Here is a 25286-nt window from a genome sequence, read left to right as displayed (position 1 = left end):
TTTGGGTGACTTAAGGGTAAGAACCCAAATGTGACCTCAAATGTCAGTGCTGTGCCTACCCGTAGGTCCAAACCACCTACAGATTTGGGAGCGACTCTAAACCTGGAGCTGCCCTGCTCTTCCTCCATACCTTTGAGGATTTGTTTTGGCCAACAGCTCTCCACTGTGCTCGAACTTAAGTACCCTGGTTTTGCTGAAGAGCAAATGTGATGCTGGGAAAATAATGGTCACACCATGAGAAAAAAAAATAAAAAAAAAAAAATAAAAAAAAAATCAGACTCAAAAATCCAATGTTTGGATCATGTCTGGGGCTCTGCATGTGTCTGATAAAACAGATGCAGGTGTCACAGCCATTTCTGGTTGCAGAGCCGGTCAAAATCTCCCATCTCTGGGAGAAAAAAAAAAAAAAGCCAACAAAAAACCTGTGATATTTCACCAGCTGCTCGTGTTGGAAGGTGGTTTTATTCCTTATTTACTCTGTCCTCATTGACATGCAGAGCTGGACTCACACGTCTCCCGTTTGACCCTCGGTGTCCTTTTCGACGCGGCACCCTCCCCAGGGTGTCCGCACCTCACCCCCCCGCACCCCGTCCCCACCCCACTGACCCCCTTTTCTCCTCCCGGGGGGAATCCAGCTGCAGAGACCCCTTTGCCTTTGGGCTTCCCGTAGCCACCCGCCTGCTCTCCCGTCTCCTCTCTTTGCATATAAACTATCGACTGCCTTCCAGCATGCCTGCTGCTTGGGCAGAGCCAACACCGCTAATTGCCGGCTGAAGAATCCTTACTTAAGGCGAGATTTTTAATATACTAATGATTAAGGCGCGCTTGGCATTTCAGCAGACGCTGCTGCGCCCAGACAGCTCAGCCCGCTTCTCAGACTTTGGCGGCTCCTTCGCAGCCTTGCACCTCCGAAAAGCAAACCCAAGGGGAGCAGAAGGTATTTCACATTCGCCTTGCAAAGGTGCCGCATGCAACAAAGAGCAAACTGTTTCTGCTGGGAGAGGGCTCTCCGCATTGCTATTCCGCACACGGCGCCGTAACAGTTTGCATATTGTAGCAAGACTCAAACGCTGTCTTCCGACCCGATCCACACTCCATTACAGTTAGGATAAAGACTCGTGGTGACATTAATGAGCACTGGATCGGCCCCTTTGTCGGCATAAATCTCCCGATTGCATTGGTGGGATCGCGTTTTCCCATTTGCTCGTTTGTTTGGCACTGTGTTCTCATTACAATTTCTATTAGCCCGTTCTCCCACTGATGTGGCCGTAGATTAATTCCTTCCTATTTTCCCCCCTTTCCTCCTAGAGGAAAATAAGGGCCTCTGAGCCTGAATACCATAAACAGGAACGGGCAGGGTGTGGAAAGAGCGAAGGACAGCCCTGCTAGACCAAAAAGCTTTTTCCAGCCCAATAACTTGGAGCAACTGCTCTGAAGCCAGCAGAAGAAGCAGTGCCTTAGGCAAGCACCCACATCCCCAAGCCCTACCCCAACCTAAAGACTATCCACCCACTGGAAAGCCCTACAACACCACAGCCACACACCACAAACCCCACAACACCAATTCTCCAGTGCCTACAACCAAAAAACATTCGCAGCAGCCCCTTCAAGCTCCCAGCAGGAGCAGGACACCGCTGCCCATCTGTGGTGCCCTCCAGGAGGACGAATTTTCCTTCCAGAGGGACGCATCCTGCCACAAAAAGACTGCAGAGCAAGCAGATGACTCATGGAGCCGGGGAGAGGAAACGTTGCAATTGCCGCACGCAAATACAGGCATTTATAGGACCTAGGAGGGCACCTAACACCACGTGAGGTGGTGATGGGCTAAGAACTGAACCTCCATTTCATAACCCTGCCTGAGCAACTAGAAGTGCCACCCCAGCAATTTTCCACTGGCCAGCCCTGTAGCTGCTGGGCTGCTCAGTCCCCTCGGTCCCACCAGCCCTTCCCATCTCCGAGGGGTGCAGGGTGCAAGCCTGGTGGATTTGCATCTTTCCAGAGCTGGTAGGCTGGAGGCACTCAGCTCCACGGTGGAGATGACAGCTCCAGAAACGCAGGAGGTGACCCCAGCCCAGCAAGTGCCACCAAACTACAGGCAGCAGTTCCACCAGGAGAGCTATAAAGGGAAACCCTCCTCTGGCACAGCAATCAGGAGCTTGTCTCATCTCAGATGGAAATTGCACTCGGGGAAAAAAAAAAAAATCCATGCATATGACAATTTTTTTTTTTCCACTTTAAGCTGATTCCATCTCGGAGATGGGGGAGAGGTGGCTAAGATTTGCTGACATGTCACTTTAGCAATAAACTCCTCTTTCAGAAACGTGCCAGCGCAAGCAAAGCCATCGACTCGCCAGGCGCAAACACCGCGTGTGGGTGCGCAGGGGGTGCTGCAGCCCCGTGCTGGAGGCTCGCAGAGAGGAAACCCTCACCACGAAGGAGCATCCAGCAGCTCCAGGAGGAGAGGGGCAGGGTGAAGTGGCACTGGGCTGCACAGCGAGCAGCTGCTCAAATCCTAACCCTCTGCACTGCTTGTGTTTGTTCCGAGTTCCTGAGCGTGGATGCAGAACGCGCACACATCTATTTTAACGTGGGAGGGGTGACCACAGCCCCGAATTTATTCCCTAACCCTCAGGAACCTAAACAGAGAGGTTTGCAGGAGAAGATGATCTTACCAGACACCAAAGAAGACAGGGGAAAAAGCTGTGTTGTTAACGTAGTGGTCAGTGGCTTAGCTCCTTCCTTACCCCATGCGCTGGGGGCTGGTCCCAGCCCAGCCCACGCTCTCCCAAGTCCCTCACTGCTCAGAAACCAGCAAAGTAATCACACCTCAGCCTCTGCAATCAGAGCCCAAGCCATGGCCCTGCCTCACCTGGGCTTTGGGAGCAGGCAGGGAAGCTCCTGGGCTTCAGTCTTTATAGGCCCTCATTAAATAGCAGCAGGAGAACAAAAGATGCACCAGGTACCGAAACTGGAGAACATCAGAACAAGGCGGGGTTGGAGCTGGATGATCCTTAAGGTCCCTTCCAAGCCACTCCACGCCCATTCAAGCCACTCTATGGGGTGAATATTTCATGGGAGCAGTGTGCCATGGGGCTGAGCCCTGGGGAGGAACACGAACCAGCAGTGAGGGGGCTGTACAAGTGCATGGGAGCACCACAAGGAGTGGGGAACAGCTCAGGGTGCCCTTGGGATGCTACGTATGGGACAGGGCTGGACAAGCATCGTCCCTTTGCCAGGGTTATGGCAGCCCCCATCACCATCAAATGGCACAGGGAGCCTTGAGGAAAACAGGCAGAGAGCCACAAGCCACCAAGTAAGTTTTATAATGAGCACCAGACCATTTTATACAGCTCCTGCTCTGCATTTGGACCTGTCTTGCTTCCCTTACCTGCACCAGAAGCCCAGCCCCACCCTGCTCCCAGGCAGCACACACCGCTAACTCACGGATGCACAACTTGAACCCCAGTCCCTCAGCTCTGGCAGGCTCTTCCCTGCTCATCGACTGCAAAACCACGACGGCAGCTGACCAAAACCTCAGCCGAGGGCTGCCACGGCTCCAGCAGGGAGCCAGCAGGGGCAGCCCCATCCCGGGGGGCTGCAGGTAGTTGGGAGGGGGCCGGGTTCGGACCCCACAAACCAGCCCTGTTGGTCACATTGCACAAAAACACGAATTCCCATGGGTAAAAGGGGTAAGATGGAGCAGCACAGAGCCGCAGAAAGCAGACCCATTTCTGAGTAAGATCCCTTTCTGCTTCGCAAACAGGCAGTTTCTGTTTGTATCCATGAAAGTCAAACAAACACGCTTGATTTTGTTTTGTTTCACGGCCAAGTTATCATTTCTCGAAAATTACTTCAAGAGCACAACAGGGGCAAAATACATTTGCAAAGCAGGCTTGGGTAAAACACTGCAGAGATTAGTGGCAGAGCGCACGGCATTTTTCAAAGCCTGAGTGGAAACCACAGGAAACATCGGGGTTAAAAAAAAAAAAAAGCTTCGTTTCACATTAAACTCAGATTTGACTTTTCCCATTCAAATCAAAGAGGGAGCAAATAAAGCCAAGAAAGCCAGGGGCGATGTGGAGAGGAGCTGAGGAAATAAGTGGTCCTCGCCCTCCGGTGGGATCTGCACGGCACCTGCTCGGGGCACCGGTGAATTTGGGGGGATGCCGTGCCAGGGCATGCTGATGGCATCGTCAGAGCCTCGCAGTGGAAAGCGCTGACTGCTGCCAATTAAAGCGAAATCGTAATCAAGGCATTTGTTTTGGTGCTAAGAGAACTCCTCCAAGGGTCTCAGAAACGCCTGGATTCGGTTCCAGCGCTGGATGGGGCTGCAAACAGTGCAGTCCCATCCTGGAGAGGGCAGGCACCGGCCGGGAGCTGTGGGGTTGCAGGGAGAGGAGATGGACCCCGTCCTCAGGTGGGAGGAACACAGACAGCTCTGACCTATCCCAGCCTCTGCTCGAGTCCTAAGCATAACCCCAAAAGCAGGAGGAGCCTCAGCTCAGAGAGCAATGCACCATCAGTAAAAAAAACCTCAGCTGTGGGACCCAGCATCCCCCAACCTTTTTCCTATCCTTGCAGGTTTTGCTGCTTCCAGGAGTGAATCCAGCACCTCCAGCCCCAGGCTCCAGCTCCATCCCTAGCTGTAACCAGGGGTTTCAATTTAATTATGACCTACACTGCTGGTACCAAAGCACGGCACAGCAGATATCCTAAAACAGAAGGAAACACCTGAACATCTCCAGTCCTGCACTGACTCGCAGTTGTAGCACCTGCTGAGATCCATCCCTGGAGCTAAATGAGCACAGGGCAGCACGTCTGCTTGGGGACCCCTCTTCTGCATCCCCAGAGCCTGTGGGATCTGGCAGCAAGAGGGTTCCCAAACCTCACTGCCCCCAAACTGCCCCAGCCCCAACCACAGTGCCTGCAGCCACACGCCCCAGCGGCTGCGCAACACGGCGATGTGAAACCCGGTTACACAACAGCCACGGAGCAGTGCCCGTGCCCTTTAGAACAGACGTTAGGGCTGGGCAGGGGAGCACAAAGCAATTAACCAGCGCCAGTCCTTGGGGTGCAGCCCTCAGCACACGCCTCAGCTCGCACAGCGCTTCGCTCTGCCCTGGCACCTCGAACCGAGGGCGTTGTGGGGTCCCTGGCACCCCGCCACCACCGACGGAGTAACCTACTTGCAGCTCGCCCAAAGAGGGACTTGTAGAGAGGCCGCTACGTTTTTTCAGCTTGCTTTTCCTTTTGTCAGCTGGGGAAAAGAAAAAAAAAAAAAAAAGCACAAGAAGGGACCTCCAGAGACATATGCTTCCTTCCAAGTCCTTGGCTGTACCTCGCCATCTTCCCACCCTGCATGGAAACGAGTGGGAAGAGAGGAGGGATGTTTATCCCCGCCTCGTGCACGCTTCCAGCTCCAGCCCCTGCCTGCCACCCTGCTGGGGTCGCTGGTGGGTGCTGAGGGCAGCAGCCGGAGCCTCTCGGAGCAGCATTGCTATTCCGACCAAGTGAACTCCCCACCAGCACATCGATCACTACGCCGGGAGCTGGGCTGGGAGGGGAGCAGGGAGGAAGATTCACGCTCCCTTGATTTCCTCGGCTGGAAGCGTGCGTTTTTCACGTGCTCGGCTCCTCACGGAGCCTGCAGGGACTGGGACCTACGTGGGCACGCAGCACGCTGGACCCACAGCTCCCGGTCATCCCCACCTTAGACCAGAAGGAAAAATAAAACAGCCCCTGCTACTGCAAAATGTGATCCTCCACCTCGCCAGCTCCCCAACTGAAGCAAGGAGCTGGCAGCAGCAGCACACCATAATTTCCAAGAGCAACGCCTGCTCCAAGGGGCAGGGCGCTGGGAATGTCACCAGCACTGTTTGCAAACCCCAAAGCCCACGTGCAGGACTCCCAAGTGTGACAACACTCGTGCCCAGGTGCCTGCACAGGGACACGGACATCCCTCACCACCAGCCAGGTCCCCAGCTGAGCTCGGACACGCGCTGCAGCCCCAGGGCGATGCCGAGCTGCCGCCCTCCCTCCCCAGGGCTGCCTCCCGAAGCAGGTGCAGGATTTGTCACCCGTTTGTCACCCAAAAGGCCTCGCCGAGGACGAGGGAAGCATCCCTGCTGCTGACTCACCCTGGCCTCCCTTTGTTCTCTGCGGACACCAGGCGAGTGCCCGGTGCGTCAGCACGCACGCTGCACGTGGGGAGAGGGCTGAGTGGGGCCGTGGTGGCACAGTCAGGGCCACAAACCCCAAAGCACTTCTCTTCCTCCTCCTCCCAGGGAGTTTTCAGGGAGCTCATTCTTGTGCTACCCTGCTACTGCCACCCTCCTGCAGATTTTGCTGCCCAGACCTCCCCTAACACAAAATCGTCCCTCTTTGACGCCCCCATTGCAAGACCTATAGGGTTTTTAATGCTTAGGAGAGCCCAAATAATTTGGGGAGGAAAAGGGGTGTTTTATTTTAGCCAAAAATCATAGGGTGCACTCTGATTTAAGACACCCTGTCCTCCTCCCTCATGCACCAGTTTCCCAGCCTCTTGGTCCAGCTGTGCCAGGACACAAGACAAAAACAGAGACAGCCACCTGGCCACTCCATCCCTTCCTCCCAGGAAGGTGCAGGGGCTGCAGGGACGAGAGGCTGGGCTGCAAGCAGCAGGATTCACTTTTTGGGGGCCAAACTGAACCCCTGGGTTAAATCCTTCCACCCTGCCAGAAGGGCGCTGGCTTAGAAACCTCCCTGGGGTTTTTAAGGCAGGGTTTTTGCCCTGGCTTGGCCCTGCTCCACTCGCTGGCGTAGGGCAGGAGCGCAGCTCCCATGCACACACCCAGATGTGAGCGTGTCACCTACACACGGCGCTGCCACCAAAGTCCCTCCCGAGCAAACTCGAGTTGTAAGCGCTGCAAAATTTAAAAACAGCTTTTTATTTATAACGCTGCTACCAAACAGCCTGGCCAGCACCTCCTGGAGGACTGCACCCACCTGCTGCCAGGACAGGTACCTGGGTGCAGCACATCCCGGGGGCTAAACTGATCAAAATCAGCCCCTGCACCCCTCAGGCTGTGGCTGCAGGCAGGACCTCAGTGCAGGGCGCAAACCCCAGCCCCACATCTCCCCCCACCCCAAAGAGGGCATGCCAGCAGGTAGCAGCACCCCCCTGCCTTTGGAGCAGGGGGATTTTTAAGGCAGGCGGCATCCACCCGTCATCACAGAGAATCCAGACATGAGGAAAGAGGCACAAAACCCCTCCGGGATTTCCACAACTCCAGCGGTGATGCATACCAGCGCCGCACCCCTGCGCAGCCCCCCTTGCCGGCACACCCCTCACCAGGACCCCACAGCCTCAGCAGGGGGACCACAAAGAAACCAAGCTCCAACCCCGCAGTAACTTTCCCAGTGAGGACTGGGGGGTGCTGAGCCAACGCCAGGTGTGCCCCCCTCCCTCAAACCCAGCACCCAAATCTCCGTTCCGTCTCTCAGCCCGTCCTGCACCGCCAGCCGATGGGATGCGTCCCCTGCGGGGAAACTGAGGCACGTCCCCGAAGGCACCGACCGCGCCCCGCGCTGCACGGCCCCCCCAGATCCCCCCTTCCCCCAAAAGGCAGAAAGGCAGCGGCTCCTACCTGAGCGTGGCACTCTCCCCTTGCCGCACAGTCACGTTGTCCATAGCTTTGGGGAAGGTGGCATCTCCGCTGCGCACGGGCACTCCTGCGGGCACAAGGAAGAGCAGCCTGAGACAGAGGACGACTAGGCACCTCCAGGGCAGGGCTAAGCACCCACCGACCCCCATCCTGGGCAGCAGGGACTTTTCCACCAGGCAAAAAACACACCCGACAAGGCCACCAGGAGCGAAAAGGGGGGAGAGGAGGGAGGGGGTGCGTGTGTGTGGGGACGGGGGGGAGCAAAACCACCGGGGCAGGCGCGGAGGCGAGCGATGCGGAGCTCCACGGAGATCAGGAGAGCCCCTGGAAAGGCAGCCTGCGAGCACTGAGCCTGCCGAGCGGCATCCGGAGGGAGTCCCCAGTATCCTTGGGTGAGGGAGGAGGACGGGAGGGCCGGGGGGAGGAGGAAGAGGAGGAGGAGAAGTGGCAAAGGTGCTGGACGCTGGGCGAGCCGGCTCTTCCCGGGAAGCAGTCCGAGGCTCACTTGGGCAAGGAGGTGCCGGGAGCCGCCCGGCTGCGCCACGCTCCCGCCCCGCACACGCACACTTGTCCCGAGTTCACGGCTCCCCGAGCGGGGGCAGTCCGAAAATAAACAAAAACACCAAAAAAAAAAAGCAACAAACACCAAAAAGAAAAATCCACCAAAAAATATATATATATATTAAAAAAGCCAGAAAAAACACCACCCCTGGAGCGAGCTAACAAACAGGTCCGGACGCAAAAAAAAAAAAAAAGGCACAGCGGGCAAAGGGCTCCGAGGTGCCCAGCAGTTCCTCCTCTCCTCCAGCCCCACCGCCGGCTCCCAAAAGCAGGCTGCTCCGGGCTGCGGGGTGTGGGGACGATGCTGGGATGATGCCGGGAGCTGCGGGATGATGCCGGGAGCTGCGGGACGATGTCTCAGCGCAGAAGCGGGGTGGCCGGCGGGGCGCGGGCGAGCGGCAGCATCCCAGCCCCGTTGGCGCGGCTGGCCGCGAGCATCCCTGCGCGGCAGGCAGGCTCAGGCTGACTGCCCGGGGTTGTCATGGCAGCGGCTCCATCGCTGACCGCCACTTTGGCTCCCGCACACCCGCACGCACCCCGCACCGCACCGCACGCAGGCAGCGGCAGCAGCGCGCCTGGCAGGCGAAGGACGCCCGCTTTAACCCCCAACGCACCGCGCGCCTCTCCCCTCGCCTCCCCGCCGTGCTTACCTGCGGCCGGCACCGAGCCACCTCTGACATTTTGCCCTCCTCGACCTCCTCGCCTGCCCCTCCCCAGGCTGCAAAGCCCCTCTGCAGGAGGGGAAACTGAGGCACGGGACAATTCTCCCCGTCATCGGGGGGGGCAGCGAGTGCCCTCCCGGTCCCTGCACCTCACAGAGGCACAGCGTGAGTGTAGGTGGTGAATTCCTCCCCAGCTGCAAGCACGGTCCCCGAGTACTTTTTATCAGCTCATAATTTAACAAATAGCGCGTTTGCTTATGCCTGGCAATTCCTCCTTCCCCCCGCTAGCAGCTAACACGTTCATGTTTCCAGGCACAGTTTCGTGCTGGTGCAAGGTGCCGGGGAGCCAGCCTCGGAGCACAAAGTCCTGGAGCCTCTGAGCAAGTGCAGAGCCAGCAGCCGAGACACGGCTTCGCCTTCAGCTAAAATCCTCCGCTACTGGACCCCTGCCCTGGGCTGCTCCTGCCTTTTGGGACGGTCGAGAAGAAATTTGGGGTGCTGCACCCCAATGCTGCCAGGCCTCCCCCACCCGCTGTCCCCACGGGTTTCTCCACATGGGACCTTATCCCAAAGTCCTGCCTCCCCCCGTGCCTCACCACAGCATCACACAGCACCAATAATTTATTTTTTTTTTCCTTCAAATCGCTGCCAACCTGAGGAGGATTCAAATGGGTGACCTAGATGTGAAAGGATCCGTAGCCCGTTACTAATCCCCGGAGCCTCCGAATCCCCTGTAAACTACCGCTTAATTCACTAACTGTGCTATTTAATCTCGACAACATTATGAGCTGTGCCGGGCAGAGGAAACACTCCATCAAACGGAGCTTTATTATTATGGTGCGTACCGATAGGTCATACAAGAAGGGGATCGCTTCGCGAGTCCCTCTTGACTTCTCCCTCTCCCGAAGGCTCTGCTCTTTGAATTTGGCACAGGTGGGATGTGCTGCCTCCAGCCTTCCCCTCTCCGCTCCCCGGCTCTTGGCAGGGGGAGCTGAGCCCTGCAGCTGCCTCTGCCCGTGGCAGGGAGGGACAAACGCCTGCTTTGGGTTCAGGAGGGGTTCAGCGTGTAAGCCGCAGACCCCCTGGGGCCACAAGCTCCATGCCAGAGCTCTCCGAGACCGCAAGGTCATCCATCATCGGATGAAACCCCTTGTGCAGGATCGCGTTTCCCTTAGACCAGGCAATTTTCAGGGATGCACGAAGTGGTGAGGAACAGAAGGAGCTGCTTTTGCCAATTGCTGCAGCACCCCGGCAGGATGGGGACCCCCCTGTGAGCTGCTGGGGAACGCCCTCAAGCACAGGACCCCACAAAACCATCACTCATCACTCCAGAGCTTGCTCCCCATGCAAAGCTGGGCTTCTTATCAAAAGCAGAGGGCTCCCAAAAACCCCTCCAGTTAACCTCCTAACACCATAGCCGGGCCCAGATCACCAGGAACATCTTAAATAGGGAGGGAAGGACCTGGCTGTGCTTGGTGCAGTGGGTTTGGGGCGACTTCCAGACATCCCAGCCCCGATTAACCCCCCGCTACGAAGGGAGGCAGCTCCTGCCGAGGAGCTCCAGCCCATGCAAGGGCTGGATTTGGCTCAGTGTGAGGAAATCACGGGTGTTATTTGAACATCCCAAGGAATTTAAACCCAGCATCGCTGGCTCCTGCTCCCTAAAGCCCAGCAGAATCCTTGGGCTGTCTCCTCAGCTCCATTCTCCCTCTCTTGCATACATCCAATGTACATATAAATCAGCCTGTCACAGTTCGTCTCTTTTCTGACAGCTGTAATTGCTTCAGACTTTAAAAATATCTATAGACAATAAACACAACACACGAAAACGGCAAAGAGAAAACGAAATCAAGATTCCTTTCAATAATTCAGTTGCTCCAGCAGCGGAGGAGCCAGCAACTGAGTCCAGCTGTGAAGGTTCAGTAGCAAGAGAAAGGGAGCTTTGTAGCCTCCTCTGGGGATGAGAGAGCCTTTTTTCCTTCGCTGGTTTTTGACCACAGACAGCAGCAGAGCCTGCCATACACGGGCTAAGATGCTTGCAAAGCAGCACCTAGCCGAGCACGAAACGCGGCCCCTTGCTTTCAGCTCCCTCGCTTTCTTCCCGCTCAGATAAAAGTCTTTTTTTTTTGTTTTTTTTTTCCTCCCCTTCGTGAGCAACAGGCGGGAGACAAGCGGAACGAGCACAGCACACGCACGGCCTCTCTGCGCAGATTTCTCGCCGCGTCTCCTCCTTCCCAGCAAGGCTAAAGGCCCCCCTCTCCTGGCAGAGACCATAAACAGGGCAGCGGAGGAAGGAAAGCATCGCCTGGGAACCCCGCTCGGAGGGCGGCGGGGGCACGGAGCCAGGCAGAACCGTTTTCAGCAGATATTTACACAATTTTCGAGGAGATTGGACGGGGAGATGCTCGGCAGGGCCAATTCGCAGCGACTCCTGGAAATGTCTCTCTGCCCTTTGCTGCTGCAGCTGGGGCCCTTGCACGAGGCTGATTTCAGGTAAAATAGGGCCCAAAATGCCCCCAGGGGAAAAATTGCCCCTCCTGGGCCAGTGTCTGCTGCAAGGAGCCAGCTTCCTTGGCACGGCCCAGAAGCCTCCAAGCAAACGCTGCCCAAACTCCCGGCTTTTGAGCAAAACCAGAGAACCAAACCCAGGAGCCTCATCTGCAGATCCGAGCGGTCCCAGAGGCCAATATCCAGATGCAAAGCTGCAGCCAACATTCCCTCATCAATGGAAATAACCCAATTGTCACGTTTTCTCCAGCCTCCTCAGAAACGCCTAGCAGCGCTCCAGCATCTATTTTACGTGTAGCTGCTTGCAGGGAAGGATGATTGATCCCCACACACCACCCCTGCCTGTATACCTGCCAACGAGCCTATATCCATACAATCCCACACCTCCCAGCACCGAAACATTTCATTCCTCGAAGAAAAAAAAAGAAAAAACGACTTCCAATAAGTAGGTCATAGCAAGGCAATTTGTACAGCCAGATTTTGCTTTTAATTCCTTTTTTCCTTTTCACGAAGCTGATAGATGGCAATCTATAACCCCAAAGTAGAAATTTATTTTTAATCTGAAATTGCCAAATATGATCAGAAACATAATTTATGCTCCGGCCGCTCTCGTTCCTTCGAAATGAAAACACCATTTCCAAACCCCCACCCGTGCTATCGCGCACATTATTCCTCAATAAGCCCAGAGTTGCAAAAAGTGCTGTAATTCTCTTGGCATTAGTCAGGTGAATGACACATGGCTCTGGGGGAGCTTTTCCTGAATAACCCCCAGCCCTCAGTGCCTGCGACCATTCACCAAGGCACAAAGGCTGTGGGCCCTGCTCTGCTTCCACCCTGACTCATTTATCCCCTTGTTAACACTGGCCCCAATTAAGGAAGGATGATTGAGAGCCTTACTTGGCTGGAGCCATTTTGAGCCCTTCTCACCCCAAAGGCATTTCTGAGCCAAGCAGTGAAATCGCCCATTTGGGGACATTTCTGGGCCATTTTTCTGAACGTGAGGAGTGTCCCCGCGGGCACTCAGACCACAGCAGGCACAGGCTGGGTTGCAGATGGCTAAAAGCTGTCCCCAGCACCTGCTCCTTGCTTTTTCTTTTTGCCCAGACATCTCCAACCTGTTGCAGCATCATCAGAAGCCAGCAGTGACCACAGTAACCGGGTTTAAAACAGCCCAGGTTGCTGTAACGTCCCCGCTAACAATGCTGGTAATATTTCACTGGCATTTACCTGACCTCGCAGTAACCGTACCTAGCAAAGGATTCGCCTCCCTGCAGCACAGCAAGAGGCAACCCAGAACGTATGTACCACCTGAGGAAGAGGAAGGTGGCTGGGGCAGGAGGAAGACCTCAGCACGAGCTGCCACAACACCCTGCAGCATCACTGTCACGCCTTGGGATAAACCACAGCAACCTTGAGGATGCTCTGGTTTGCATTGCAGATGGGCCGGGCAGCACTGCGGCTCGGGAGGGGACGCACAGCGGTCCCCACGGCCTGTTTTTTTCCTTCAGGATTGCTCTTTTCTCACAATTCTCAGCATCCGAGCCTCTGACGACAGCCCACCCAACACAACATATGTATTTACCAAGTGACACCTCCATCCGTGCAGCCTTAACGTCTATACAGAGACTTAAAAAAATTATCAGAGATACCGAGCCACGTTGGCACTGGGGAAGTCATTAACCGGGATTGATCCCGGCCGTCCTTGGTACAGATCAATATTGGTTTTATATAAATCTGCTCCTCGTAGGGAAGTTACGTGGCTGCATTAATGCTTAGGAAGGCATCCTCCCTGCTCACGCTCCATCCACGGCAGCGTTTGATCAGAATGAATCAGGTGCCAGAGACAGCTGATGACATCGGATAAAATCATGCCATTAGCCATCTAATAGCATTTTATAAGCGTATGACATTAACCCAGTGCTCTACAACTCAATCCACTCTGCATTTTAACAGGAGTAAGCGTGCATGGGAAGAGCGAGAGGGGGAGAGAGCTTAATAGGCTGGAAAGCAAAGCAAGCCATGCCTCGGTTCCCACCGAGGATATTTGGGAGCTGCAGCGTGGACACGTCCAACGCAGAGACATGAGCTTTCCTCCCTGAATTTCTCGGTTTGCCTCCTGCCATGCACCGATAAGGCGTGTTGTGTGGGCTAACAGCTGTTTTCTCATTAAACACGAGAGTATCTCAGCTGAAAGAGGCTGTGGGGAGCCAGGCATTTTGCAGCCCTCCACCTTCCTCCTCCTCTCGCCTCCCCGTGAGCCTCTCCTCCAGCCCAGAGCCATCCATGAGCTTGGGGCTATGGGGACCAGAGCCCAGGCACCCTCAGCAGGGTCAGCTGGGAGAGGTGGCAGCAGGGACAAACAAGAAGCAGGGAGCCGAGCACCCCCAGCCCCGCTGGGTGCCACCTAATCCCTGGGGAGAGCAGGAGAGGAAATCTTAACCCACCTCCCCTCCTCATTTCCCCAGCCAAGCCAACTCCCACCAGCCCTTTCCTACCAGGAAACTGCTCGGTGTGCACAAACCAGGGCGAGCAGGCACCAGGAGCTGAGCAGATTTCTTGATTTAGGCCAAGGCTTTTCCAAAAAACAGACACTAACAGCAGAGCCCCTCCAGTCCCTCTTGGCAAAGCACCGAGCACCCAGCAGCCCTCATTGCAAGCCCAGCCTCCTGCCAGGCTTTGGGCATCTCTGAAAATCAAACTCTCCCAGTTCCTGCCAACCCCAAGTGACAAAGTCTCGTTTCACAAGCGCCGAGATTGCCAAATTGCTCGCTCCTCGGGAACAAAAGCCGGGCACGGTGCTGCCTGCGTGCATCAATTTTAGTTGTGCCACTGGTCCTCTGACCCTCGCGGCGCTGCGCATCCAAGAATAATATTAATAATAGTCATGCCATTAAGCAAGACGCTTGGTTTGAATCTGAAGATTTTGAGAAATGATCTCATAAATTTAATTCCCGGGGTACCATCTTTGAGCGTTAACAGGCACAGTCGCCTCTGAATTCTGGGAAATGAGCATAATTACATGGAGATCGACAAGGCACAAATGCCAAGAATTCTGTTAACCTTTAATACTGCAAAAAAACTCTCCCCTTGTAATTATCTCTTTCCTTTGTCTTAAATGTTACTGATGAATATTTAGTGGGATAAGCAAATAAAAGGAGGCTGAGGGGTGCAAGGAAGTGCAGCCCTGTGTAGAATAACTCCACAAACCTCGCGGCTGGGTGCTGGCACCACGGCATCGCTGCGTGCTTGGGTGGCCGGCACCCCAGGTCACCAAAACCACCGTGCAGGGGATAGTGACCCCCCCGTGCTCACGTGTAGCCACTGCTGTCTCATGGGGAGCTCTGGGAGGGCAATTTGCCTCACACCAAATCCCAATTACTTCCCAGCACTGCTACCAATTCACTTTCGTTTGGGTCGCCGGCACAGGCACGGAGCAGTCCTGCGGCCCCAGGCGTGATGCTTCCAGGTGGCCTTTCTGCAACCCGAGCTCCGTCTTGGAATAAAACTTCCCGGGTGAAAAACGCATCACCTTTCAAACACATCTTCCCTAGGGTTGCAAATGGCACTGCCCTCTTGCTGCACAAGGAGTCTGATGGAAAGAAGATTTTCTCCCGGAGCGAACTGCATTAATATCTGTCACCGCTCTGGCATTTCTGCCTATAATGATGAAAAATATGTGCAGACAATGCGGGGTGCTCTCAGCACCACCTCCCTCCCCACGAAGAAAAATTAGAAGCAGCTGCTGCTGCTGTTGCCGTCCCCTTTGCGGCCATCCAGCATTACCTCTGGAAGCCCATTATTTGGGAGCCGGCGCGGGGCTCACGGAGGATCACGACCCATCCATATTCAACGCCTGCCTTGCTGCAGGCAGGGGCTCGGCTCTCCCCTCCTCTGGAGGCCGGTGGAAAGGTCACTCTCTGCTTTTAATGTCGCAGCAGCTCGCCCGCTGTGTGAACATGGAAGGGATGAAGACACCAAGGCACGGCTGCCCCGGCAGGTGGAGCGCACCCGGCTCCCTTGCAGCACGTGCCCTGCACTGACCCCAAAAGCTCAGGGCAGTGGGGCAATGACAGGAGGTGCAAGCCCAGCCTCCAGGGGGTCCCACGCTGGCTGCCCGGGTCCCTCCTGGTCCTCGCTGCTATCTCACCTCTCCAGAGCTCTGCAAACACACCCCAAATACATCCACATTGCTGCAGCCCTTGCTGCCTTGTAGAAATAGGGTCTGGGCTCGAACCCCACCGGAGAGCTTACATGCAGTCTGCAGAGTTGCTCCAGCCCCAAACCTTTACCGAGCCGCTCCTCCCTCGTTCCAGGAGGAACAAAGGCAAAGCAGGATTTATTCACAGTGGTCTGGGGAGGGCAATGCAATAAAGGGGTTAGCTCATTACGTGTGACACCTCCACTCCCTACAGAGGTCTGAGACGCTGGCTCTGCTGCTGCCAGGAAGAGGAACACACAGCAAAGCCCAGAGACAGGGCTGCAAACAGCAGTGAAGGCTCCAGAGCTGTCCAGAGCCTGTCAGTGCTGCAGCCGGCTTGGAGCTGAGCCCATCCTGAGCAGCATCCCCCCGCCGGTCACTCCTGACCCCAGGACGCTGCAGATCTTTGCCCTCCTCCCTTCCCGCTCCGTCTGTTTTAAATTGGTGTGAGCTTTCCAGTCTCCAAGCTGCTTTTATGTCCCTTTAAAAGGTTATAAAAGCTGTCTTTATATTCCAATAAAGGCATGTAAAAACAACCTTTTTTTGCAGTTAAATAAATGTGGTTAACTTCTCCCCCCCGTTAATACTTTTTGCCGTGGTGCTGCGTGTGCACGGGCTGCAGCCAGGCGCAGAGGTGCCAGCAGGGCTTTGGGCATCGCACCTCAAAGCTCCGTGTCCTGAGCACCCGGACACCTTCCTCCAAAAGAAAAAGCATCCTGAAAGCTGCCTTTGGCCGAAGGAGGGGCGATGCTGTGATGTGAGGCAGCTCCTGATGGACCAAGCAATGGACTACACACACTATGCAGCGCCCTGGAGGGTTTTGCATCTCCTGAATGAAACAGGTGCTGATGCAGCCAGCACAGGCGTGACAGCTGGCGTGCCACAGCACCCAGACCGTGCCACCTTTCCCCCTGGGTGACAAGGGGCAGTCACTTCACCACTCCCTGCCAACCCCCTGCTCCTTGCAGCATCCCCTTAGACCCCCAGGACCGTGGGTCAGCGTTTGTCCCTATCAGAGCATCAGCACCACGTGGAGGGTGACAGGACCCTGCTCCCACTGCAGACACGGCTCAAATGATTATTTACAGTCTGTGCAGCCGTCCTGCAGCCCATAATCAGTCTTTCTCCAAAGCACTCTTTCCTTGGAACCACAACGAAGAGGATCTACACCGGTCCCTCTGCCCGTCCGATGGCCTCTCCGGGCATTACACCGAGCAGGTTTATTATTTCTGTGACAGCCCCTTCTGCAAGGTGAGCACAGCTCGTATGAATCAAACACCTCGGATCTCATCCATCACCCCCCAGCAGAGCACGGAGCAGAGTTATTGGGATCGGGGAGCTGGGACGCTGGGTGCTGGCACGGAGCTGCAGACGGCAGAGGAGTGGTGGAGGTCTGGGTCCATAAATAAAGTGTGAGCAGCCATCAGGAGCAGAGGTTGAAGCCTCCCAGCCTCTGCCCCCTTTTAATTCACCCCCAGCCCCTCCAGGCCACATGTGTAGGAGGGGGGCTGAATGCTGGCGAGGAGCAGAGCAGATCTTGCAGGCTTTGCCCCCATCCACACCACCCGTCCCAGACCAACTGAGCCACCTGCAGAGAGCAGGCAGCCTCAGAAAGGAGCTGGCTAATTAATCCAGCTAATTGCCAGTACTGGGCTCCCTCTGTGGACGCAGAACGACGAGGGCACAGGGAGAGGGTGAGCATCCGGGGCTCCCCGGGGAGCTGGAGAAGTGTTTACAGTCCCTGGCACAAGAAAATCCATACTCATCTTGGCTCCAGGAGGCAGGGCTGCCCTCCCACGCTCCTATTAGCAATTTCCAATCATCTTTTATTAGGCCTGCATTGATTTGCTGCTCATTTCGCTGGGAAGGGAGGCCTAAGAGCCTCGGCTCAGTCTTAGCTGAGGCACGCAGGCACGGAGGGAGAGCCGGGCTGGGGGCTGACACGGGGGCACTTTTCCTCCCCCGGGAGGAGCAGGCGCCCAGCACCACGCTTCTGCTTCGGCGTCAACATTTCCACAGAGCAGGCGAGGCACAAACTGTTAGGAGCCATCTGAAGACTTTGTTCCGATATCGTACACATTAGCACGTACAGCACCCGAGAAGGAGTACTGGAATATCAAAACAAAGCGAATTTACAGTTTTTTTCTTTTTTTTTTTTCCCTTTCTGGCAAAGCCTTCCCCACAAGTTATCGGCTCCCGAGGGTTTGTGCTGTAGCACATCCCTGTTCTCTCCCACCCCGCTGCTCCTCGTGCCCCTGTCCTCAGCTCACCCCCGAGGTGCCGGCGTGGGTGCAAAGGGACCGGTGACAGCAGCAGGGTGACAGCTCCACGGGGGATGAAACCCCGTGGCCCCAACACGTCCCCCTGTACCTGCACCCCACCACCTTACTCCATCACCCACAACGTTGTTGCATTTCGACTGAATTATAAATATACCTCCCCCCAAAAAATAGCCCTGAGCGAGCTCTAAAGCACCGCAGGGAATATTAAAATGGGAGAGCAGCTTTAGAGGAGAAGGGTTCACAGATGCCTACGGGGAGGAGGATGAAAGCCAAGGGCTGCAGTCCTGGATGTGCCTCGCTTCAGACAGCCCTTAAATCCTGCCCCAGATCTGCCAGCACACAAACTTTTCCTCCACTTCCAGCACGTCAGCAGTGTTATCTCCCCAGTAAACTGCCATCTCCGGGCACTTGAACCCAAAATCGCCCTGCATGGGGATGCTGTGGTACACAGGCATTCGTCACGGTGCTGGTGGGGGGCACTGTGAGGTCCTGAGGGCACCCAGGCTACAAACCAAGTAATCAGGCCATGAGAAACAAGACAAGGTGTTTTGGGGAGCCCCATGATGTCGGCGGGTAACTTTGGCACAGGGCAACAAGGCTTGGCTTCTCAGCGCACATCCCCAGTGCCAATCACAGCCACAGAGTGTGCGAATTGGGTCAAATCCAGAGGGCCCGATCAGATCACAGAAGCTTTGAATCAGCCCTCACAACATTTAAGGATCCACTGCCCGTTTTCCCCCTCCACTGCCCATTTTTCCCCTCGCACACGGCTTTTCTCCCTCTACGCCTCCAGGCAGCCAGGGGAGAGGGCAAGGAGGCAAAACTCAGCAGACTGTGAGACGGGGGATGCCCAACAAGGACCACGCTGCTCTTCCCACCCAGTTGGTGCCTGCTGGTGCCCTAAGACCAGCTGAGACTCGGGGACCCCCCATCCCACACCGAGCAGGGCCGTCAGACCCCTCTCCGGCACCCGCTGTGCCTTCCAGCTGGCAGCAGCAGGCAGCTCGCAACCAGAGCAGGCCAAATCCTTCCCTGGTGGAGCCTCGTTAAAGCCAATGATGGTGCACCAGGGAGGACCCTGGCCCACTGTCCTGGAGCGGAGTTGGTGCCGAGGCCAGCTGGCAGTGCTGGCGGTGGCAGGATGGATGCCTGGCACCCGCACGGCGTCGGGGGCCGCATCCTGCCCCCGCCGGGGGGAGACGGGCTCCAGGAGCGCAGCACCGAGCAGAGCACGGCCGGAATAAATAACCAGCAGCGCTCCAAATGCTGCGGAGAACCGGCCCAAATTGTCCTCCCAGCTCCCGTGAGCAGTAGGTACATTTCATTAGCCCTATTATGCTGACAGGGAAAGAGGCACTGGGAGCTTAATAATAATAAAAATGCATTATGTTACAGCGCTCGTCATCTGTATGTCTCAACCAGCTCCAAAAGGCAGGAAAACAGCTTTGCGTGTTGTAACGGGGCACAGGGAGAGCGAGGTGTGTGATAGGGCTGGCAATTAGCTTCAGGTTGCTCGTCAAGCATGGGTTTGGTGTGTGGGACCCCTCTCACCAGGGGAGGGACAGCGGGGTTGTCACCCGTGGAAAAGCACCCAAGGGAAAAGAGGTGGCTTTGCTCGGCGGCACCGTGAATTCACCAGGTGTGGGTTTGGGAAAAAAATGGAAAAATCCCACCGATGAGAGCAAAAGACAGGTCCTTGTCTTCCAGCAATAGGAGAAGCTCCTGCAGCTCTCTCCCTCCACGTCTTCTCCCACCGATGCCAAGGGACCCACGCAAAGTTGCACCCAGACTCGAGCTGGGTAAGGCACTAGCAGCACGACGGGTGCAATTACGGGATGATTACACAGCAGCTGCAGTTTCCACACCTGTAATTTCCACCACACACGTATAACTCGGAGGCCAGCTCCGCGGCTGCACGTTAATTAGAGTGTAAGTGCGGTATCAGTGGTGCCACTGAATGCTAAAACCACACGGACGTGGTGGCCGGCGAGCCAAAGACACAATTGTGGAGAAGTCGGCAACCTTAACGCCGAAATGGAGAGAAATTCCAGCTGTAAGGACTGGCGGGTGGTGATGAGGTTATTCAAAAGCGTTACCACGGGGTAATTACACTCCATTTGTAAGGTAATTACATCCCCACTATTATACACTACAACCCTCCATTTTGTGCCTAATCCTTTAAGCTAGATTCAGAGGGATAAAAGGCAGCAGGAAAGGCACCCGACCGCCGACAGGAGGAAGGACAGACCCGGACTGACGGGGGCAGCAAGAGGAGAGGAGCTGGGAGTGGGAATGCTGCAGGTAGAGGAGTCCAGGCTGCAGGTGCGGACCCTTACGGCTTGTGCTGGGACCAACCAAGGGGATGCCAACCCTCCACGGAGCCAGACCCGGCAAGGGAAGAGCCGGGCTCGGCTGCCTGGGACCTAGCAAGGAGGCACAAGCGTTCATCAAAAGCCAATCTGCTTCTGCAGAGCAGAAAGAGAGGTTACTTCGGATTAATTTTTCACTTCAGAAGCTTTATAGGCAAGTTGTGAGATTGTCAGATCGAGACACCTCGATATTTTCTGAGTGAAAAACTCGAGTGCCGGCTCAAGATGCCTCTCTGGATTGTCAGGTAATTTGTACCCAAATGTTTAAATTAGAAATTCCTGTTATCTCATCCAGGTCTTTTTGCGGGGGAGGAGGATTTGGAGCTTTTGTGTCTCTCACTCCCTAAAATCAGAGCTCACTGAGGTCCTTGAGACATTTTTCTGGCCGTACAGCTCCCTCAGATGATGCGATGGGTGGGCTGGGAGCTGTGAGGCTGGGTAAATATTCAGATCATTAATTCCCACCAGCTCTCAGGTCACGTCTGGACCTCCAGTGCCGCACGAGCTCATTTAAAACCACCCCGGCTCACATCCTCAGCGCAGCCCCAGCTGGGCAGACGCACCTGATGCGGCTCCCAGCTCCCCTGCTGGTATCGCCATCTGATCTCCCTCACCTGCTGCTATTTGTATTTGTATTCCTGCTCGTTCCCCAGGCAGTGCTGGGAAGATTTGGGCACAGGAGGGGATGTGGGGTGCAGCATCCATGGAGTAATTCAGTGAGGTCTCCGAACGACCCGAGCCCATTCTGCATTTATCCAACAGCATTTACGCAGAGCAGGTATGCGGGCATGGAAATACAGTCAGATGGGACACAAATGGGGCTTTCTGGGGGTTTCCTTCTTTCTCGTTGCTTCTACAGAAAGAATAAAGCTTGGCCAAATTATTGCCTGCAGAAGTCGTGCAGCCCCGGCAAAGCAGAGCACCAGGTCCCAGTTGCCCCAAGGGCTGTGGGAGCGGGGCTGGGATGCAGCAATACCCCAAACCCTCTGCTTGGGGCTGCAGGAGGGCAAATCCTGCAGGCTGGGAGACCAGGAACCAAGGAAACAACTCCTGAATTTTACCCCATGGGCCCAAAGCCCCTGCACGGGCATCAGTCTCTCTGGAAACAATTTCACCCAGTGCTCCTTTGCCAGGTGTGAGCATGCCTGCCGTGGGAAATATGGGCTGAGCTCCTGCAGGAATGGTTCCCCCACCTCCATTAGGGGCTCAGCTAAGCCATGAAGCCTGAAAGTTGATTATATCTTTCATTAGAAATGACTGGATGATGTTTTTAAACTGGAAAATGAACTCGCGGCTAAGAGGAAACACTTTCTTGGTGAGGCCATAGAATATGTTCCCCGTGGAATAGATGCAGTTGTGAGAGTCAAAATTAAATTGATATTAGAAAATTTCCTGAGGGGAAAAAAAGTCATACACTGCTGCAGAAACGGCATCACACAGAGAGCTGACTAGAAAATGGAAATCCACTGAAACTCAAATATATATATCTGTGTGTGTGTGCTTTTAATGAAAAAAAAATTCCCCTAACTTCCCCGTCTCAGTATGAAATTCCCAAAAAGCCAAATTTCCACAGAATAGATTCCCTCCCCCTTGGAAGTGCCATTACATCTGAACCTAGAAGGGCATTTCAGCTGGCTCCTGGCTCCTGGAGAAGTCCCCTGGGTTTCCCAAACTCCCTTTAGGTGGGACACGAGGCCACAAGCTGCAGGGCCTCCTGCCCTGCAGGTCTCCCCTGCTGCACCCTCCTGCCATCAGCCTGCCATCAGATTTTCCCAAGGGAAAAGCAATTGCTCTGGAAAAACTGAAATGGTCCCAGGAAACAGCATGTTTTTTGCAATGAAGGCTCTTTTTGACGGGAAACTTGCTTAGATGGAAAATTCCTAGCCAGGGGTGGAGAGATGGCTTTCTCCACGCTGACTCGGCACGCAGCGATGAGATTTGAGGAGCTGGCAAAGGACAAAATGAAAGGATGCACGGGGAACCACCACATGGGCATTCCTCCACTGCCCAGGTGGAAATATGGATGTTGGGTGGGGAAACCTCGTGGGCTCTGGCCTCTTATTTGGACCTCAAACCCCCCCGAAGCACCGGGCGCTTGCCCGTCGCAATTTGCCTCTGCAGACAGAAGAAGGGAGCGCTCCAGATGCGATCGCAAGGGGACCCTTCAGATCACATTAACAAAAAGCAGCCGACAGCGACAGCTCCTGCGCTGTGCCGTAGCCTGCTAACAACTCCCTGTAACAGCCTCTGAAAAGAGACGCGGATTCCTGGGGCATTTCCACGCTGCTCACAGGAGGCTCCCCAGGGCTGGCTCAGCAGGATGCGGCCAGCACCCACTCACCCCCAGTGTGGGGACACAGCCATCCGACCTCAGCACTGCTTCAAATGCCATCCTTCCCTCGCCTGCTGCTCATTTCCTTAAATCAAAGCATCCCACCTGGCTTAGTTCCCTCCAGGGATGAGCACTCAGAGCTCCCCAGCTCATTCCCAGCACCACAGCTCAGCACTGCCCCTTGGCCACCGCAGCCCTGCACCCCTCACAGCTCCACCACCCCACGTCAGACCCCCCCAGACCTTCATTTTGACATCTTAAATAAAAAAGGTTGTGATAAAGACGAGCTGGTTTTATTAACCTACACGTTCCAGCAGTGTCTCTGTGCTTTTTTTTTTTTCCCCTGCAACTGTGACATGTCAAAACTGCTCCTAAATGAGAGCCAAGATTCCTGCGCAATCACACGACTCCAGGAGCATTACGGAAAAACATCGGCACTGATGAGACCTGCGAGACCCGCAGTAATAAAAAGGGGGGGCTGCTGGCACATCTGCTGCCAGCAGCATCCTCTGCACCTTTAGGAGGGGACTCGAGCTCCCTGCCAGAGGGGCTGCGGGGCTGCAAAGCACTGAGGATGTGCTCCTGAAGGCAGCTTCTGCAGATCTGCACGTGGCCGGGGCCGGAGCGAGGTCAGGAGGCGAATCGGTGCTAAAGAGGAGCCAGGACCTCCAGGGTCCGGACTCTGAGAGGGAAGCTAATAAAAAAGGCAGCGTCGCCACGCAGGCAGGGAATTGTTGCTTAAGCCCACGGATCACAGCCAGCATCCTCGTCTGGAGGGGGGCAGCCAAGTGAAGAGACTTCCTAGCCATTAAGTTGCGCTATCAAGTGCCCGCAGTGAAGTAGCCTAAGTGGAATTTATCAAGGCACCGGGCGGACCGTGGGGCCGGGAGAGAGCTGGCTTGGGTCAGCAGGTTGACCTCGTGCATTTTCTAAAGATCTCTCCCTTCGTCTCCCCCATCAATGCCTCGTCCTCCGCGCTGCTGTCGGCGCCGGGGCTCCCTCCCTGGGGAGTCTCCTGCTGCCCATCGCTCGGCTGCAGGGAACTTTCTTAATGGCCAGGCAGAAAATCTCTCCCTTCCTCAGCCCCCGGCCATCTCTCCTTGTCCTACCACCTTCCGAGACCATGAATAATTCCCTTTCTTCATTTCCAACCTCTCCTGGAAGGTATTTATAGGCTGTGCTCACTTCCCACCTCCTCAGGAGGCCTCTCCTTTGCTAGACTTTAATTTAGAGTCAGACCCAGGCAGCCGGCATCGCTGTGCCCATCAAGTCACCTCACCGGCTCCTCTCTAAACTGTCAGGAAGGGAGTTTTACCCTGCCAATGATTTTTTTTTCTTTTGCTCAGATCTGTGCAGGAGTCATCCCGCTCCTCCCAGGCAGCAGCACGGTTCTGGTGCGCGCTCCTCATCGACTGCTCGTGGTCGGCACAAAAACAGCACACTCAGGAGGGAAGGGCAGGGCAGGGTGATGGTTTTACAGCTGGGGCTGGTAAAAAATCCTCCAAAATGCTGAGATCTGAGACCGTGGGCCCTCAGCTGCTTTAGGGCATGATTTTATTTAGGGCTGTCCAGCAGCACCCAGGCCCTCCAGCCTGAAGTCATCCCGGCAGGGCAGGGGGTGCTCTCTCGGCGGCAGCTCTTTGGAGCCGTTCTCACCCCTGCCATTTCCATCTCCTAGCAGAGCAAGGCAGGAGCAGAAGCAGACAGCTGAATCACCACGGGGAAGACAATTCCCAGGATGATTCCTGCCTCCTACCAGAGGAGACGAAATGCGCAGACGAAAACTCTGCAAATGCTTTTCAGGGGAACAAAAACCCGTGTGGAGGTGGCTGATTTCCCAGTGCAAACATTTCATCCAGCCCTGCGAGTTGTCTGCGGTCCAAAAAGGCTGTCATAACGTCATGAACGAGGCTTACATTTTCTGGCCATCATCAAAAGAAGGCATCAGGGTTCAAGTGGGACAGCCCCGTCCTCACTTGTAGCCCTGACATGAAGCACCCAACAGTGCTGCGCCCGAACGCGATGAGCCTGATGCTGCAGCACCCAAAAACACGGAGCCAGCACCCGCTGCGTGCAGCACAGTGCTCCTGTTAACATGGGGATGGGGAAACCACCGAGCTGGGATGATGCAGCGTATGGCCAGGCTGCTTTTTCCTCCCTCCCTGGCTGCTTTCCACCCTCTCCTCCTCCTTGAGGAACCTACCAACGTGCTCATGGGACCCCCAACTCTTCCCCTGGCCCCTAACCTTAACTCCAACCCCGTCCCATCACCTCCCGCTCGCTCACGCTGTGGCTGGGAACCTTGCATCTCAAGGAGAGAGAAAATCAACCCTCTGGACTGTGCTCAGGAGGAAAATGGGTTGTAAAAGCCAGCTGGGAGGGAGGGAGGGAGGGAGGGAGCTGCTGCTGTTTGACAGAGCCAGAATGTGGCTACGGCGCTGATGAGCTCCCCTCTGCACGCAGGCGCTGAGAGCAGGATCAGTACCTCGGGTGCAGCAGGCTGCGGGCTGATAGGATGCATCAGCTAATTTACTCTAATGGTCCCAGAAAGGGTAGGGATTGCTCTCCAGAGGAGAATGCACTTGAGCTGGGGAAGCAATAACCTAAATAGACACCGGTTTCCAAGCAAAAAGTCCTTTAGGAGAGAAGAGAGGACCTAGAGTTGAATTTCTCTTCCCACCTGCGCTGGAACTTGGCTGGGGATGCTGGAAGGGAGCTGCCTGGGCAGGGA

General features: G+C 55.4%; 1 protein-coding gene across 2 annotated transcripts in view; it reads right to left on the bottom strand.

Annotated features, from left to right (window-relative positions):
- Positions 1-25286, bottom strand: part of LOC311218719 (protein CEPU-1) — a gene marked incomplete at both ends in the record, with an annotated part of 319347 nt that overhangs the window by 124457 nt on the left and 169604 nt on the right. The window contains one exon of one of the 2 annotated variants that reach the window (XM_084301531.1): positions 7626-7710. In XM_084301531.1, the coding sequence (XP_084157657.1) occupies positions 7626-7710 (85 nt within the window). Of the gene's footprint in view, positions 1-7625; positions 7793-25286 lie in introns of those variants that run through there. The other variant, XM_084301530.1, reaches the window with a different exon arrangement.

The sequence above is a fragment of the Netta rufina genome, assembly GCF_964035555.1.
Source record: "Netta rufina genome assembly, chromosome: 25".
Classification (NCBI taxonomy): Eukaryota; Metazoa; Chordata; class Aves; order Anseriformes; family Anatidae; genus Netta; species Netta rufina.
The sequence above is the reverse complement of the archived record's forward strand: the minus strand, read 5'-3'. Positions and strand labels throughout refer to the sequence as shown.